The sequence below is a fragment of the Molothrus aeneus genome, chromosome 27, assembly GCF_037042795.1.
Source record: "Molothrus aeneus isolate 106 chromosome 27, BPBGC_Maene_1.0, whole genome shotgun sequence".
Taxonomy (NCBI): domain Eukaryota; kingdom Metazoa; phylum Chordata; class Aves; order Passeriformes; family Icteridae; genus Molothrus; species Molothrus aeneus.
Genome location: NC_089672.1, coordinates 647823 through 661936, shown reverse-complemented (window position 1 = coordinate 661936; position 14114 = coordinate 647823). Strand labels below are relative to the sequence as shown.

The window sequence follows — 14114 nt, the reverse complement described above, 5'->3', positions numbered from 1 at the left end:
TTGTCCTTCCTGGCAGTCATCCACAGCAAGTGCTTGTCACCCCTGTTGACTACTGCATCTCCCTTTCTTTGGCTTTCCCTTCCACTACAAAGTCAGTTAGCAAGATGTGTTGTTTTAGGATATTACATAAATCAAAAGTAGGGCTGAAAAGTTTAGAATGAGCCATAAAACTGCTGGTTCAAGGGCAGGTTTTTAAGGCTTGGCATTTTTTATCTGCTTATAGAGTGGTCCAGGTTTGTGGTGTGTTTGGGCAGTCAGAGCTGCAGCCTCTCATGTTTGGTCTCTGATGGGAGTTTTGTCTACAGAGTCCTGAGCTTAACTGAGGCAGTTCAGTGGCAGGTGTGACTGAGGATTTGGGTGTCCTAAAGCTGAGCAGAGCACTGCTGGGACAGATGTGCATCATGTTGAACTGGAGCAGGCACTGGGGATTTTTATAGGGCTGATGTTAGAGTGTTTGTGGGATTTGTCTCTGCTGCCAGTTTTAGTTGTGCCCTGGGCAGCTCATGGGCAACATGAGGTGAAGAGCTTGTGCCATGGAGAAAGCCCTTGTGTTTGTGCTGTTGCTTGATGTAGTTTGTGATTCTTTGAGGGTTTCAGTTTCAGAGAATTAGCACAAGGCTCTGCTCCCTGGCTTGTGTGATGCACCAGAGCTCGGAACTGGGGGGGGTGCCTGAAGTCCTCTCAGAGTTCAGTTTTGTGGCTGCTGTTCATTCCCCCACTTCAGCTTCACCAGTGACCCAAGAGTGTTGGCTCTGGCCCCTGCCAGCCCTCAGTGCTGGGTCACTGGGACAGAGTGGCTTTGAGAGTTTTGGAATATCCCTGTGGGGTCAGCCTGGTCCCTGCCCACCTGAGGTGGGAGACAATTTGCATCTTCACACTTGGTCTGGTGAATGCCCTTTAAGGATGCAGTGTAATATCAGCACCACAGAGAACCAGGGGTGGTGCAGGGCTGCAGAAAGAAATGGGCAAAGACACTGCTGCAGCTGCTGGGACACTCCAGCAGGAAGAAAACCAGACAGGGATGTAGCCAGTGCATAAAGTTGCAGTGAATGACTTGAAACGTGGGGTCACCTGCTCAGGTCAGGGGCTGTGCCTCTGCTGCAGCTCTTGCAGGGTTTGTTGTGAGCCAGACAAGAATGCAGGAGACTGCAGATGTCACTGTAATATTTCAAAATAACTTTAAATTTTATTTATATCTTAAAAATAAACATCAGTATTAAAATACCGGTAAACAGAGTAGTGTATTAGGGAGTGGCAGCAAGCGCTGTATATGAACTCCAGTGCAAAGCTGAGAGCAAGTTTCTGGGGAGGGCTGTGGGGCTCCCCAGCTCAGAGCAAGTCAGGCAGGGGCAGAAGTGGGGAGGCTGGGCCAAAGAGCAGGGATGGGGCCACAACACTCTACCTTTGTGAAGAGCTCAGAGCAGAGTGGCATTGCCATGCAAAACCCTTCTTCTGGTCCTTGTCCTTACACTGTTCCCACCCCTCATGGTGCTCACACACTTGCACAGGCACGTTCTCTGACATACATGTTCTCCTTTGCAGCCTCCACGTGTGTGCTCTGAGCTCTTCTGGCCCATGTGTTTTTCCTGGTGTTGTCTTCAGCTGCTCTTCCTTTTGGGATGGAAAGTGGGCAGAGAGGGACTTTGCTGTAGGCTCTGGCTGTCTGCACAGTCTGTGGGACTGGCTAATTAGGGAAATGTTTAGGTGGTAATTGGTCTGTCTTCCTTTGGAGAAGGACCTGCTCCACTTGTGGGTTACAAGATAGGCAGATTTAGTCCCCAAATGCATCCTCAGCCCCTTTTGTCACTTGGCTGCAACCCTAACTGCTCAGGTTTTGCTCCCATTGAGCAAATCAAATCCCAAGTGATTTCATGTTGAACTTCATCCCTTGGCCAAGCAATATAATTTTTTTGCTTTGTATGCACGTGCTTGAAAAGAGGAAAAAAATCAGATTTCAGCCAGGAAAGGAAATGCCAGAAAAGAAGGGTAAGTATTTGAGTCTGGAAATACTCCCAGCCCCTGTCCAAGGCAGCATTCCCTCTCCCATTGCTGTACAGGATGTGCCTGCAGAGCACAGTGTCCCTGCTGGGGCCAGGACCTGTCGCTTGCCCTCCTGGCTCCATGTCACTGGCACTGCTGCCTTCTCAGAGCTGCCAGAGCACAAACTAGGTGCTGTTTCTGCTGGGTTGGTTCTCAGCTGTTCCTCCTTGCTGAGGGCTCAGAGGTGGCACAGCTCCAGTGGTTGTGGCAGGGAGCAGAGGGGATGGGGTGGCTTCTGCTCCCTGCATGTCCTGCCCCGAGGTCACTTGGCTCCAGTCCCTTGGTGGTGAGGTGGCCACGTGTGGGCTGCATCCAGTGGAGGAGACAGTGAGGGAGGCCCAGGGATGGTGCTTGTGACAGGACTAAAGCTGCAGAGAGTGGTTTGGCACAGAGAGGTGGCAGGTGGGGAGATGTGAATCACAGCCCAGTGCTGATGGTGGCCCCTGGCTGGATCCCAAGGTCACTCTAATTTGGTTTCTTCGGACTCCCAGGGCTCTTTGTGGCTGTTGGTGAAGTCCCCTGCTGCAAAGAGAGCAGTCGCCTGAGACCCCTCCCGTGACTCCTGGTCAGGGCCAGCAGGGCTGTTCTGAGCACGTGGCACCTGAACCGCTCTGCTCTTGCTCCTGCAGCCTCTTCTTGGAGACACCTGTCTGTGTCTCGGCCCTCTCCCCTCCCGTGGGGAGCAGTGTGGTACTCACGGGTACCTGTGCCTTTGTGCTGTTGAGGTGGGTGTGGAGGAGCGCAGCGATGTCACTGTGACCAGCCTCCAGCGCGATGGCAACAGCATTGTTACCATCCTAGAAAGTAAGGAGAGCATGCAGAAAGGGCTTTGGGCACAGGGGCTGCCCAGGCCCAGTGGCAGAACCTTACACTGTCCACGATGGAGACGTCGCAGGTGGGCTGAGCCAGCAGCAGCTTCACGGTCTCCAGGCGGCCGTGCTCGCAGGCACACATCAGCGCCGTGGAGCCCTCCTCGTCCTGCAGGTTCACATCGGCCCCGCAGGCCAGCAGGGCTTCCACCATCTCCTGCCGGCCGTGGCTGACAGCCAGCATCAGCGCCGTCTGGCCAGCCTGCAAGGAAGGGACACTGCCAGGCCACCCCCACCCCTCTGTGCTACCCACTTGTCCCCACACCACAGGACCACTGCTGGGACAGCCCTGCTGCCAGGCAGGAGGAGCTCCTAAGGTGATGCCCTCCCCATGCACTGACACCTCCAGGTTTTGGAGCCATTGTCCTGCCCTCAGAAGAGGTGAGCATGGCTCTGGCATCTGCCTGGGGGTGGGAGGATCAAGATGTGGTGGCCCTCAGACTGCACCAACCTGGCTGGCCTTGGCGTTGACATTGCCCATGCTGAAAAGCTTCCTGACCACATTCATGTCCTCCTCCTGCTCAACAGCTGCCAGTGCTGCCAGCATCAGGGCGGTGTACCCAGCTTTGTTCTGGTGGTCCACGTTACAGATACCTGTAGGAGTGGGCAGAGGGGGCTCAGGATGCTGCAGGGCTGGTGGGAGACATGGACCAAGCCATATGCCTGGCTCCCCCCCACAGTCCTGCCCAGGGTGCTGTGAACCTTCCCACAGGCACAGAACTGCTGATGGATCTCCCCCATGAAATCTGGGCTCCCAAACAGGCTGGGGTGACTTCTGACCCCCACAGCTATGAGCAGACACAGCCCAGGGTAGCTCTCCTCGCCCTCTGCTGCCAATGCCTTTCCCCTGTGCTGACAGGGCCAGGACATGTTTCTGGGGCTGGGGGGCACTGACCCGTATCCAGCAGCAGCCACACGATGTGGAAGTTGGAGTGGGAGACACTGTAGTGCAGGGCTGTGTTGCCATTCCCGTCTGCCAGGTTCACCACGTGGGCCAGGAGAGCCGGTGAGACCTCGGCAAAGGCCAGGAGGTGGTTGGCAACCGTGTCAGGGATGGACGACTTTTGGCTGGACAGACGGAACCACTCCTGAAGGACCAGGCTGCTGCTGGCGAGCTGTGGGCAGAGAGCTCCCCCTAAGCCTCTGCATGCCCTCGCACCCTGGCACCCACCCCCTGCTGCCAGCCCAGGTGGCAGGGAGCAGAATCCCTGCTCCAGAGGGGGTGGGTGAAGGCAGGACCCTGAACTGCCCAAACCCATGCTGGGCATAGCCTGAGCTGAGTCCACATGGGTTTTGGGGTTTCTGGACAAAACCTGGAGCAAATGGCTGTATTTTGGGTGAAGGTGCTGAGCCAGGCTTTGCTGGCCCCTCTCTGAGTAGGGCCAGCTCTGGGGGATGTTGGCAGGGGCTGGGCAAGCCATCCCACCCCAGCGCTCCACTCACCACCTCTTTGCTCTTGGCAGCACCTGGATGGCCCAGGTGGGTCTTGACAATGAGGCAGGCCTCCCTCATCCTGGGGCTAAGCTCGAACCTGTGGAGAGCATGAGGATGTCCCTGGTGTGGGGCTGCATCACCCCACCAAACCTGTGAGCTCCACAGTGCCTGTAACTCCCCACAAGGTCCCCAGAGTGCAACCTCCAGCCCGGTGGCTGCACCCTGGCTGCTTCAGCCTCTCCAAACTGCCATAGAACAGAGCCTTATATGGATGTGCTCAGGCACAATTCGCCCATTCTTGGGCCACATTTTTTCCTTTTGTTGAAAAATGCTATTGAAGGCTGTTGGTTATTTTGTCCTCCAAATTATTTTCTGCAGCAAAGAAGCATCTGGGGCCTCTCATCCTTTCCTTAGCAGACCCAAGAAACTGGAAGGATTGTTCCTGATGGTCTCTGCAGCTGAATGGGTTTTTCCCAGTGGCAGCACTGAAATTGGGGCAGATGGCTCGACCTGGCAGGGCCAGTGCCATGGCTCCCAGCTGACCAGGGAGCAGGGAGCCTTCTCCACTGGCACTTACTTTTCCTTCACCTCAGGGGGCTCCAGCAGGGTCACATCAGTCCCCTTGCACTCCAGTCTGGGCTCACACGTGCCTTCTCCAGCCTCCTCTTCTGAGGTTTCGGTGTCTCCCTGCTCTGAACTGTTGGAGCTGTCAGCCGAAGCCTTCTCAGAGGAGCTGTTGCCTTCTTCATCCTCCTCACTGGACGTGCTCTCATACCTGCACAGAGGGAGGATGCTCAGTGGCAACACAGCACCAGTCTGGCCCCCTTCAGGCCCTGCCACTGGCCCTAGCCCAGGACAGGGATGCAGGGGACCAGGATGGGCTCATGGGGGTGGCAGGAGCCCCTGAACACGTACTCCCCGTTCAGCACTCCCACAAACTGCAGGCTCTTCTTGCTGCCCTCTGCCTCGCTCCGGGGAGGACCATCCCGCTTCTTCATGATGGACTTCAGGGCTCCTACAGGGAAACAGATGGATGCCAGGAGCCAGTGAGCAAGAATCATAGAATTTTAGAATCATGGAATGGTCTGGGTTAGAGGGGACCTTAAAGATCATCTCATTTCAACTCCACTGCCATGGTCAGGGACACCTTCCATTAGACTAGGTTGCTCAGAGCTCCATCCAACCTGGCCTTAAACATTTCCAGGGATGGGACATCCACAACTTCTCTAAGTAACCTGTGCCAGGGCATCACCACTTCATAGTAAGGAATTTTTCCTAATATCTGATCTAAACCGACTGCCATTTTGATACCACTCCCCCTTGTCCTGTCACTACATGCTCATGTCAACAGTCTCTCCTGGAGCTAGCCAAGCATCCCAAACCCACCAGACCTCCATGCGGGCATGGAAGGGACTGCTGGAGCATGGGTAGCATTGGCCCTGCAGGCATTGTCCCCAACAAGGCCATCCTCTCCCTTCCTGCAGGAACATTCCAACCCAGACCCTGGCATCATCCCTGGTGACACTCACCGGCTGCAGGGCTTGGGGCAGCTCCACTGTCCTGTGCTGGGGCTGGGTCCCAGTTGCTGTCTGTTGTCTCCAGCACAGCTGGCCCAGGGCCTTTGCTCTCTGGGCACATCCCTGCCGTTGCTCCTGCACCCGGCACCGAGGGGCTGCTCAGGCCATCACCCAGGCCAGGCTCCATCACCTCACCTGCACCAGGCTCCTTCTCCTCTCCTGCCAGGACAACGCTGCCCACATCTGTCTGGCTGCCCTTGTCATCGCAGCTGGCAGCTGAATCGGGTCCGACTGCCACGTCCTGCCCGTCAGGGCGGCAGCCCACGGCAACACAGGAGGTTGGGGGGCAGCACTCCACACCTGCCTCCGCTGTCTTTGGGGGGTCACCAGCTGCCCGGCTCTGTGTCACTACCACAGCCTCCACCAGCGCCTCGGCCACCTGCGGCACGGCCATCACCTCCTTGTCCACCTGCCCGCGGGGCCGGCGGGCACACACCTCCAGCCGCAGCTCCTCCAGCTCCCGCGTGGCCTCCTGCAGGTGCCCCTCCATCAGGGTGATTACCTCCTTCTGGTGCCCTACCGTCTGCTGCAGCAGCTCCAGCTCCCGCTCTGCCTCAGTGGCCAGCCCCAGCGAGGACTCTATCACCCAGACAGCCACATCCCTGCGTCCCTGTGTGCCGCTGTCTGGCACGTCCCCACTCTCCTGCTGCGACCGGTAGTAGAAGACGGCATCTGTCATGGCCCGATCCTCACCCACTGCCACAGAGCGGCACGGCCTCTCAGCCACCCTGGGGCTCTTGCCTGGCCAAGCCCTGACGTTCCGCTCCGGCACAGCCAGCTTCTCTGTCAGCTTCCTCAGCTCTGCAATTTTGCTCGTTCGCCCCTTCACTGGCTCTGCTTCACTCTCTGGCCCTGTATGGGGCCCCTCCTCACCCCCTGCCCCTGCCTCAGAGCCAGAGGGGTGATACAATGCCTCGCCAGGCTCTGCCGACAGCTTCTCCAGCAACTTTGCCTTCTCCCTCTTCAACTCGCAGATCTGCATCTGCAGGAGTGGGATGGTTTTCACCTGCTCCTCCAGGTCCCGGAGCTGCCGCAGGGCTGCAGCCATCTGCTCCCGCACGTGCTGCAGCGGGGCCGTGCCGAGCCCTGCAGCAGGAGTGCTGCGCCCTGAGCTGCCAGGGCTCACCCGGCCCCAACCCGCCTGGCCCTCGGCGCCCACTGGCACCCAGTGGGGTGGCTGGCCCAGGGCACTCGGCAGGCCAACGTGGGAGGGACCACCAATATCCTGCAAACGGCCCTGCTCCTGCTCCAGCCTCCTGCTTGTCTCCAGCAAGGTTTTCTCCACCCGTGGGTTTGGCACGAGGCACTTGCGGGTGGGAGGTGGGAGCAGCCGCACTGGCGGTGGTGAGATGGGGTGGGAGGTTGGCTTGCTCGCAGGCTCCAGGGGTGCTCGCCCGTGCGGGGACAGCAGCAGTGCAGTCCTGCCCTCCTCGCTGGCCGTGGAGGTGAGGGACTCGGTGGAGGTCCAGGCGCTGGTGTGGCTGCTGGGGCTGCGCAGCGTGCTGGGCGGTGCACGGGACCCTTTCACCCTGCGAGGCAGTGGCACTTTCTTGAGTGTTTGGCCACTTTCAATATCATCAACATATTTCAGGAAATCAAGGTCCAGCAGGAAGCCATAAGGGGTTTCCACAGAATATGAACTCTTCTCTCCATCGTCCTGGTCCCGATACAAGAACGGGCCCCCAAGATCTGCAAGAGGAGAAGGGACGGTTAGTGGAGACAGGATGGCTTTTCTAACTGGGTTATACTGGAATTTACAGCCTCCAGACCCATCTCCTCCATGATGTGCAATGTGTCTGTCTCCAGCACCCTCAGTGCCATAGGGTATCACAGGGCACACAGTCCACGTCAGGGTTGGTGCTGGAGTGAGGAACTCCACTGGGATGGGATGGAACAGCTCACCCCTGCCACCCCCCTTGCACCCCTTCCACTGTCATTACCTGGTGACAACCCTGGTCTCTTTACCTGGGAGGTTCTGGTTCAGGGGTGCCGGCTGAGCCATCTTCTTCCCGGAATGCTGCTGACCAGAAGACCATCAACCTGCAACGAGACCATGTCCAGCCAAACCCTGTAACCACAGGGCTGGTGAGCCCCAGGCAGCCACACAGCCCTGACCCCCACCTGGGAGAATCCTGTGGCTGCCCCCTGCCATCTGCCAAGTCCCCTGGCCTCCCCCAGCCCAGGGGTGACGCTGGAGCTGGTGGCTGGGCGAGTGCGGTGCTGCCTGTGGTGCCAGGATTGTTTGTACATTTAAGGAATGCTCCACAGCTCAGCTGGGATGGCCATGCTGCCAGTTCTGAGGGTCACGAGTTGGAGCTTGGCCATACAGTGGGAGCACGCCAGGAAAGAAAAGAGGCTGAACCTGTATAGGTGCAATACTCAGTGCGAAGTTTGCTTTGGATAAAGGGAAACGATGCTTTGGCAAAGGCACGTGATGGCAGGGAGCAGCCAGCACCTGTCACTGCTGGGTGTGATGCCCATTCCTGCCACCCAGGGTGCCCCACAAGGCCTCAGGAGTCTCCTGAGGGGCCAATGACCCCCAGGAGGGACCTGACTGCTTTCCCCTGTCCATAATATGGGATAAGGCAGAGGGGAATAAAATGGGAGTCTGGTTTTCCCAGGAGCCAGGCACGGACACACTGGAGGAGGGCCAAGAGGATACGGCTGTGGTCCAGAAGTGAGCTTATGGCTGGGGGTGCAACCAGCTGTGAGCACTGAGCTAGGACCTGCTGCAACATCTGGCAGCATCTGGATGCTGAGGCCCAGGTGTGAAGTGCTCCTGGCAGGAGCAGGATGGGACGATAGCACCTTGGGAGCACCCACTGCTGCTGTGCATGGCACCAGAGTTCTGATGGCTGTGCCCATGGGGCACAGGTGCCCATGGGGCTGAGCAGCTGTTGGTGGGCAAAGCATTTGGCACTGGGCTATTTTCAGAAGAAAGCAGGGGAGGAGAAATGCCACAGAGGAAGGGTGGCTTGGGCACAGCCCTCAGGGAAGCTGAGGCTCAGAGCTGCCCAGGGAATGGCGCAGGATGTGGCCTTGGCTGCACAGAAACACCCTCGTCTGCCCCTCACGCCAGTGCTGCAGCCATGCCCCAGCCCTCAGCCCCCCTGGCCCCGTGGAGCAGCTGAGGCAGCACCAGGCCAGGCTCGGGCTGGGCACTGAGTTCAACTGGGCAGAGATAAAACACTTCCCACTAGGACAGATTCTGGGGCTCTCCCACTCCTCTGCCAACCCACCCACAGCTGATGCACATCCCAAATTCTACCTCCCTTGGAATCATCCCACCTTCGAGCAGGCACCCATTCCACCTCCCTGGTAACATCCCACTCCATGCCGGCATCCACCATTCCCAAGCTGCTGGCTTCATGCCCAAGAGGGCCCACACATCCCCCACCTCCTCTAATCCCTCCCACCCTGGGAAGAGTTTGGTTTCCTCCTCTGCATGGCCCTTGCTGCAGGTAATTAAACAGTGCTGGGGCCAGGACAAACTTCCCACTGGGCTCCACGCACGTTGTAAATCAAAGAGGAAGAGAGAGCAACAGGAGCCAGAGCCAGCGGGAGCGTTTCCTCGGGGGGAAGTGGCCGGCAGCTCCCTTCCGCCGCCCAGCCTGGGTATTGTCCTGCCTGGGGACAGGAAAAGCCTCCTCTGCCAAGGCCTGGAGACCTCCCACACCACTCCAGCTGCAAAGGGGCCCTTTGCACCAGCACTGCACTGGTGTCCCCTCCACTGAGCTGGGGACAGTCTGCTTGTCACCTGCCACCTCCTATGGCCCCTTCAGCCAATGTCTGCAGTGCATCCCAGCTGTGGGGGACATCCTCCCACTGCTTCCAGACCCCATTTCTTTTGGTCTGATAGGATGGGCTGGACCAGGGCACGAGTTTCTGTCTTCACCCAGCTCCAAAAATGGTGATGGGACCTGCCAGCTACCAACCATGTCCAAGTGGCCCCAGGAACTCCATTGACGTTCAAACCCTCCTGCAAGGAGCAAAAAACCCCCAGGTTCCTTGGGCTGTGCAAACTGTCCCTGGGCTGGGGAAGATGTGTGGGGCTGGACTGGACAAGTGGGGGCAGATGGTCCCAGTGTGCAGCAGGTTGAGCCCCCACACCTGTGGCCCAGCCACTGTCAGCACCAGTTGGACCTGGCTGCCACACCCATGGCACCACACAGGCAGCCACTCTCCACCCGGGCTGAAGTCTTGCTGGGGCCAATTATACCAGCCACTTTGGTGCCAAAGGCTGATTTTCAGCACCTTCAGCTGCTCCCTTGGGCACTGGTGCAGGTTGCTGAAGGGCATGGGGACATGGACACACTGTGGGGAGCCCTTACATGATCCCAGCTCTCTTTGGAAGCAATTAATGTTGTTTCTAGCGCTGGTGTTTCAACAGAAAAGCAGGATGGTACAAGCAAAGGACTGGTAGGGAGGCTTGGCAGTGAGGGGGAGAGGAGGAGGATGCGCAGGCACCCAACAACCCCCATAGAGGCAGGGCTATGTTTTGCCCTGGGCTCACACCTGTATTTCCCCCTCATGCTGTTGTACCACGGCCAACCATGCTGTTGTACCAATGGGAAAAATGGGGCCAAAACTGGAGCTGCTCTGCTCAGTTACAATCAGAAGTCATATCAGGGATGAGGGAGACTGGGCACCTTGGCACAGCCCAGGTACCACCCAGGCCTCGTGCCCCAGCCCCAGCTGCAGGCAGCACTGTGTGACCCTGGCCTCATGGGGCAATTTCCCCTTGGGGTTCCCAAGCCCTTGGACTGGCAGAGGAGAGGTCTGGGAGAGCTGATCCTAAAGCTTGAGACCTTTGTGCCCTTTTTCCTCCCCAGGGCCACAGCTGTAGCAGCCCTCAGCCCGGTTCAACCACCTGCTGCAGCACAGCCCAAGCTGCTCCACTGACGGGGCCAGGCCTGGACACAGAGAGGGCTCTCCCTGGCTCTCCTCCTGAGCCAAAATACTGAGGTCATGAGGAATGTGAGAAGAACAGAGTCCAGAGCAGCCCTGGCCAGCACAACTTGATTTATCTCAGCCAGGCATGCTTCCCTCGTAGCTGAGCAGGCGATAAGCCCTGAAGTTTGGAACTGAGGCTGTTCCAAAGTTAAGGGGAAACCACCGAGCAAGCACATGGCTTCTTCCACTGCCAGCAGCCTGCCAGGATTCAGGCTCCTCACACAGTCAGCTGCCACCTGTGCTTGTCACCTGCAGTGTTACCTGCCAGCACTTTGGCTGGGTGCAGCAGTAGGTATCCAGGGCTCAGGCCACCTTCGTGTCCCTGTCCCCTGCTACAGGGGCTGTATGGCAGAGCCTGTGCCTTTCTGCCCAGGCAACTGTGGCCAGCTGTCTGTACTGGAGCTGCTCCTGGAGGAGCTGGATCCAGGTGGGTGGGTGCACAATGCTGACACAGGGAGAGAAACGGAAATGATCATCTCAACAGCCTAATTTCAGGGTTGGACTGTTATTTCTGGAGTTGTCGTCATCGATGGCCCGGTTGGCTGGGAGGCCAAAGGGGCTGCCCAGGCTCTGCACCCACTCCAGCCCCTCAGGGACCTCCCTGAGCTCACACACAACAGGTGTAGAGTCCACACACAAACTTACCCACGTGGGATCAGCTCTACCAGCCCCCTCACACCGACAGCACTATAGGCTCCCTACAGCTTCACTAGAGAACATCAACCCCTTTCCTTGCTGCCCAGCAGCACCTTCCACCAACACCTCCCGATTCCCTCGGGGCTGCATCAGCAGCGATGGCCTGGGCTTGTCCTGCTGTGAGGAGGGGCTCAGAGATTAAACTAAATTTACACGCGGGAAGCCCAGGTACAGCCGGGGTACACCCAGAGCTCCGTGCACAACCCAGGGGTGGGATCTCCATGTGCTCCAGGAGCACCCCGAGCACTCCTGTGCCCTTCAGCACCCCAGAGGGGCCCGCAGCAGCCCGGGGTGCCATGTCCCACCACCGGGGAACCCACAGCACACCCAGCCTGAAGAGGTCCCCAGGACCCCAGGGTGTCCCCAGAGCTCCCAGCCCCGCAGTTCCCACCAGCATCCCCAACCTGAGGGGTTCCCGGCACCCCTGGGGGATCCCCAGCGCCCCGGGGCGCCAGCAGCACATTCCAGGCACCCGCACGTCGGGGCGACAGCCCGTGCCCAGCCCCGGGGTCTCCCCGCCGCCGCCACCGGAGGGGAGCAGTTCCAGCCGGGCCCCGGCCCCGGCCCGCTCCCCTCCCGCTCCCGCCGCCGGGGCCGCTGGGGCGGAGCCCCCGGGGCGGCGGATGCCGGGGCCGCCCCATCCCGCCGCGCTCCCGCCGCGTCTGCAGGGCTCCAGCGCGGCCCGTCCGGGGCCACGGGCGGCGGCGGCTGCGGGGCCCTGCGGGGGCCGCCACCGGGACGAGCCCGCGCCCCGCCGCCGCCGGGCCCGCCCGGCCGGTCCCGTCCCGCCCGGTCCCCGCTGTCCCTCACCGTGCCGCCGGGCTCCTGGGCTGCAGCCTGGACACAGCCCCGGGCCCGGGACTCTCGGGCTGCTCCGCGGCGCCCGGCAGCGCTGCCCGCCGCAGCCCCGGGCCGAGGGCGGGCGGGAGCGGGAGCGGGAGCGGCCGGGGCGGGGCGGGGGCGGGCGGGGACCGGCCCCGGGCCCGACGGGACGGGAACCGCCCCCGGCCGCTCGCCCCCGGCATCCCCGCCAGCTCCCTCTCCGCCTGGGGAGGGGACATCGCTGTCCCCGGGGCCGCCTGGGGTGCGATGTGCCCCGTTCCTGTCACCTGGGGGGAGGGGTGTCCCCTGCCCTTGTCACCCCCAGGCCCCCTGTCCTGATTACTCTGGGGATGGGGTGCTCCTACTGCAGTCACCCTGCGGACGGGATTCTCCCTAACCTGTCCCCGTCGGGGATGGTCACCCTGCAGAAAGGGGGATCTCCTGCTCACTTCGCCCCGATGCTGGGGTACCCTCTGCCCTGAGCTCAACCCCGCTGCTGGCGGGTGGCTGGGGTCCAGCTCCTGCACCACCGTGCTCCCCCAGCACAGCCACCCTCGCACGTCTTGCCCTCGTCCCACCCGCGGCCGGGAGCAATGTGCCTCTGGGCCTGGCTGGGCTCCCCGGGCCTGGCCCCGCTGGGTTCCTGGCAGCCCTCCCTGTCCCAGCAGCGGCTGTCTGTCTCCTTTTCTTGCCAGCTTTCTTCCCCGCCTGCTTCCCGTGCTGCTCGCTGAGCTGCGAGCTCTGGGCTCTCTCCCATCCTGTAAGGACCCCGGCCATTCCCCACCTTGGAGCTTGCCCTCACTAACTGCTGCGGACCTTTTCAGCGCTGAAACCCTCAGCAAAGATTTTTGCTTCTTTTTCCTTCCTTTTCAGCTCTGAACTTCACGGGTATTTTTCCATATCTGGCACTTCTGTAACACTACTCACGGGAAGAGCAGGAGAAACAAGATGTGCTTCCCGACGTCCCTCCCAGCTGCTGGCAGGCAGTTTGGGGACTTCCTGGGAAAGGGTTTGCATCCGGACGGAAGTACCTTAATAGCTCTAATGAATCTACCTCCACTGACAGACCTCGTCCCTCTCCAATTCATTTGCATACTTGGCCTCCCCAGCATCCTGTGGTAATGAACTTGGTGATTTCACGCCCTCAGTTGGTCTCCAAAGCAGGTCTGGAATAGCACGGCTCTTGCCGATTCACTGACTGCTTGGAGAAGAAATCACTTTGGTGCCCTGCACAGTGTGGCTTTACCTTCTCTGTCCAGGTCAGGAAAGGTGAAGTCTGGGGCGATGAGCCAGGTCCCAGCAGTGCCCAGCTGGACTGTGGAGGTCATGCCCTGCATCCCGGCTCAGAGTTCCATGATGGGCCCACATCCAGGTCCCTCACTTCTGCTCTTGGACATCCGACAAAAATGTCACCCACCTCCAGGCAGCAATTCTAGTTTCCTCCCTGCAAAGGGAAAAAAAACAGCAAAGGAGGAGTTGAGGAAACATGAGCTTGGGAAAGTGATGTCACTGCAGCTCTGTGGGTGCCAGACCCCCACGTGACTGCTGCCACCCCAGCACGAGGGCTGAGCTGTGGAAGAGTGAGGAGACTAAAAACAACCCAGCATCACCAAAGAAATACAGCCCTGGGGCTGCCTGAATGTGGTGCTGGAACACAAAACTGTGTGAGCTCAGAGATATTTCCAGGCTGAGACTCACCAGCAGCCTTTGAACAAGAGGGATG

The 14114-nt window shown here is 59.5% G+C and overlaps 1 protein-coding gene across 6 annotated transcripts; it reads right to left on the bottom strand.

Moving 5' to 3' along the window:
• Positions 1-1166: 1166 nt before the first annotated feature.
• Positions 1167-13400, bottom strand: KANK3 (KN motif and ankyrin repeat domains 3). 6 transcript variants are annotated; one of them, XM_066566185.1, is made up of 11 exons: positions 12380-12484; positions 7886-7960; positions 5873-7609; positions 5259-5358; positions 4921-5118; positions 4353-4440; positions 3805-4024; positions 3361-3503; positions 2911-3111; positions 2739-2837; positions 1167-2562 (listed from the first exon to the last, which is right to left on the bottom strand). In XM_066566185.1, the coding sequence occupies exons 2-11, from the start codon at positions 7920-7922 to the stop codon at positions 2506-2508; spliced, it is 2880 nt and encodes a 959-aa protein (XP_066422282.1). In that variant the 5' UTR covers positions 7923-7960; positions 12380-12484; the 3' UTR covers positions 1167-2505. The 6 variants fall into 6 exon arrangements, with proteins under 6 accessions (XP_066422282.1, XP_066422283.1, XP_066422284.1 ...); XM_066566186.1 differs by having other exon boundaries at positions 1167-2559; XM_066566187.1 differs by having other exon boundaries at positions 2745-2837.
• Between the last annotated feature and the right edge of the window lie 714 nt (positions 13401-14114).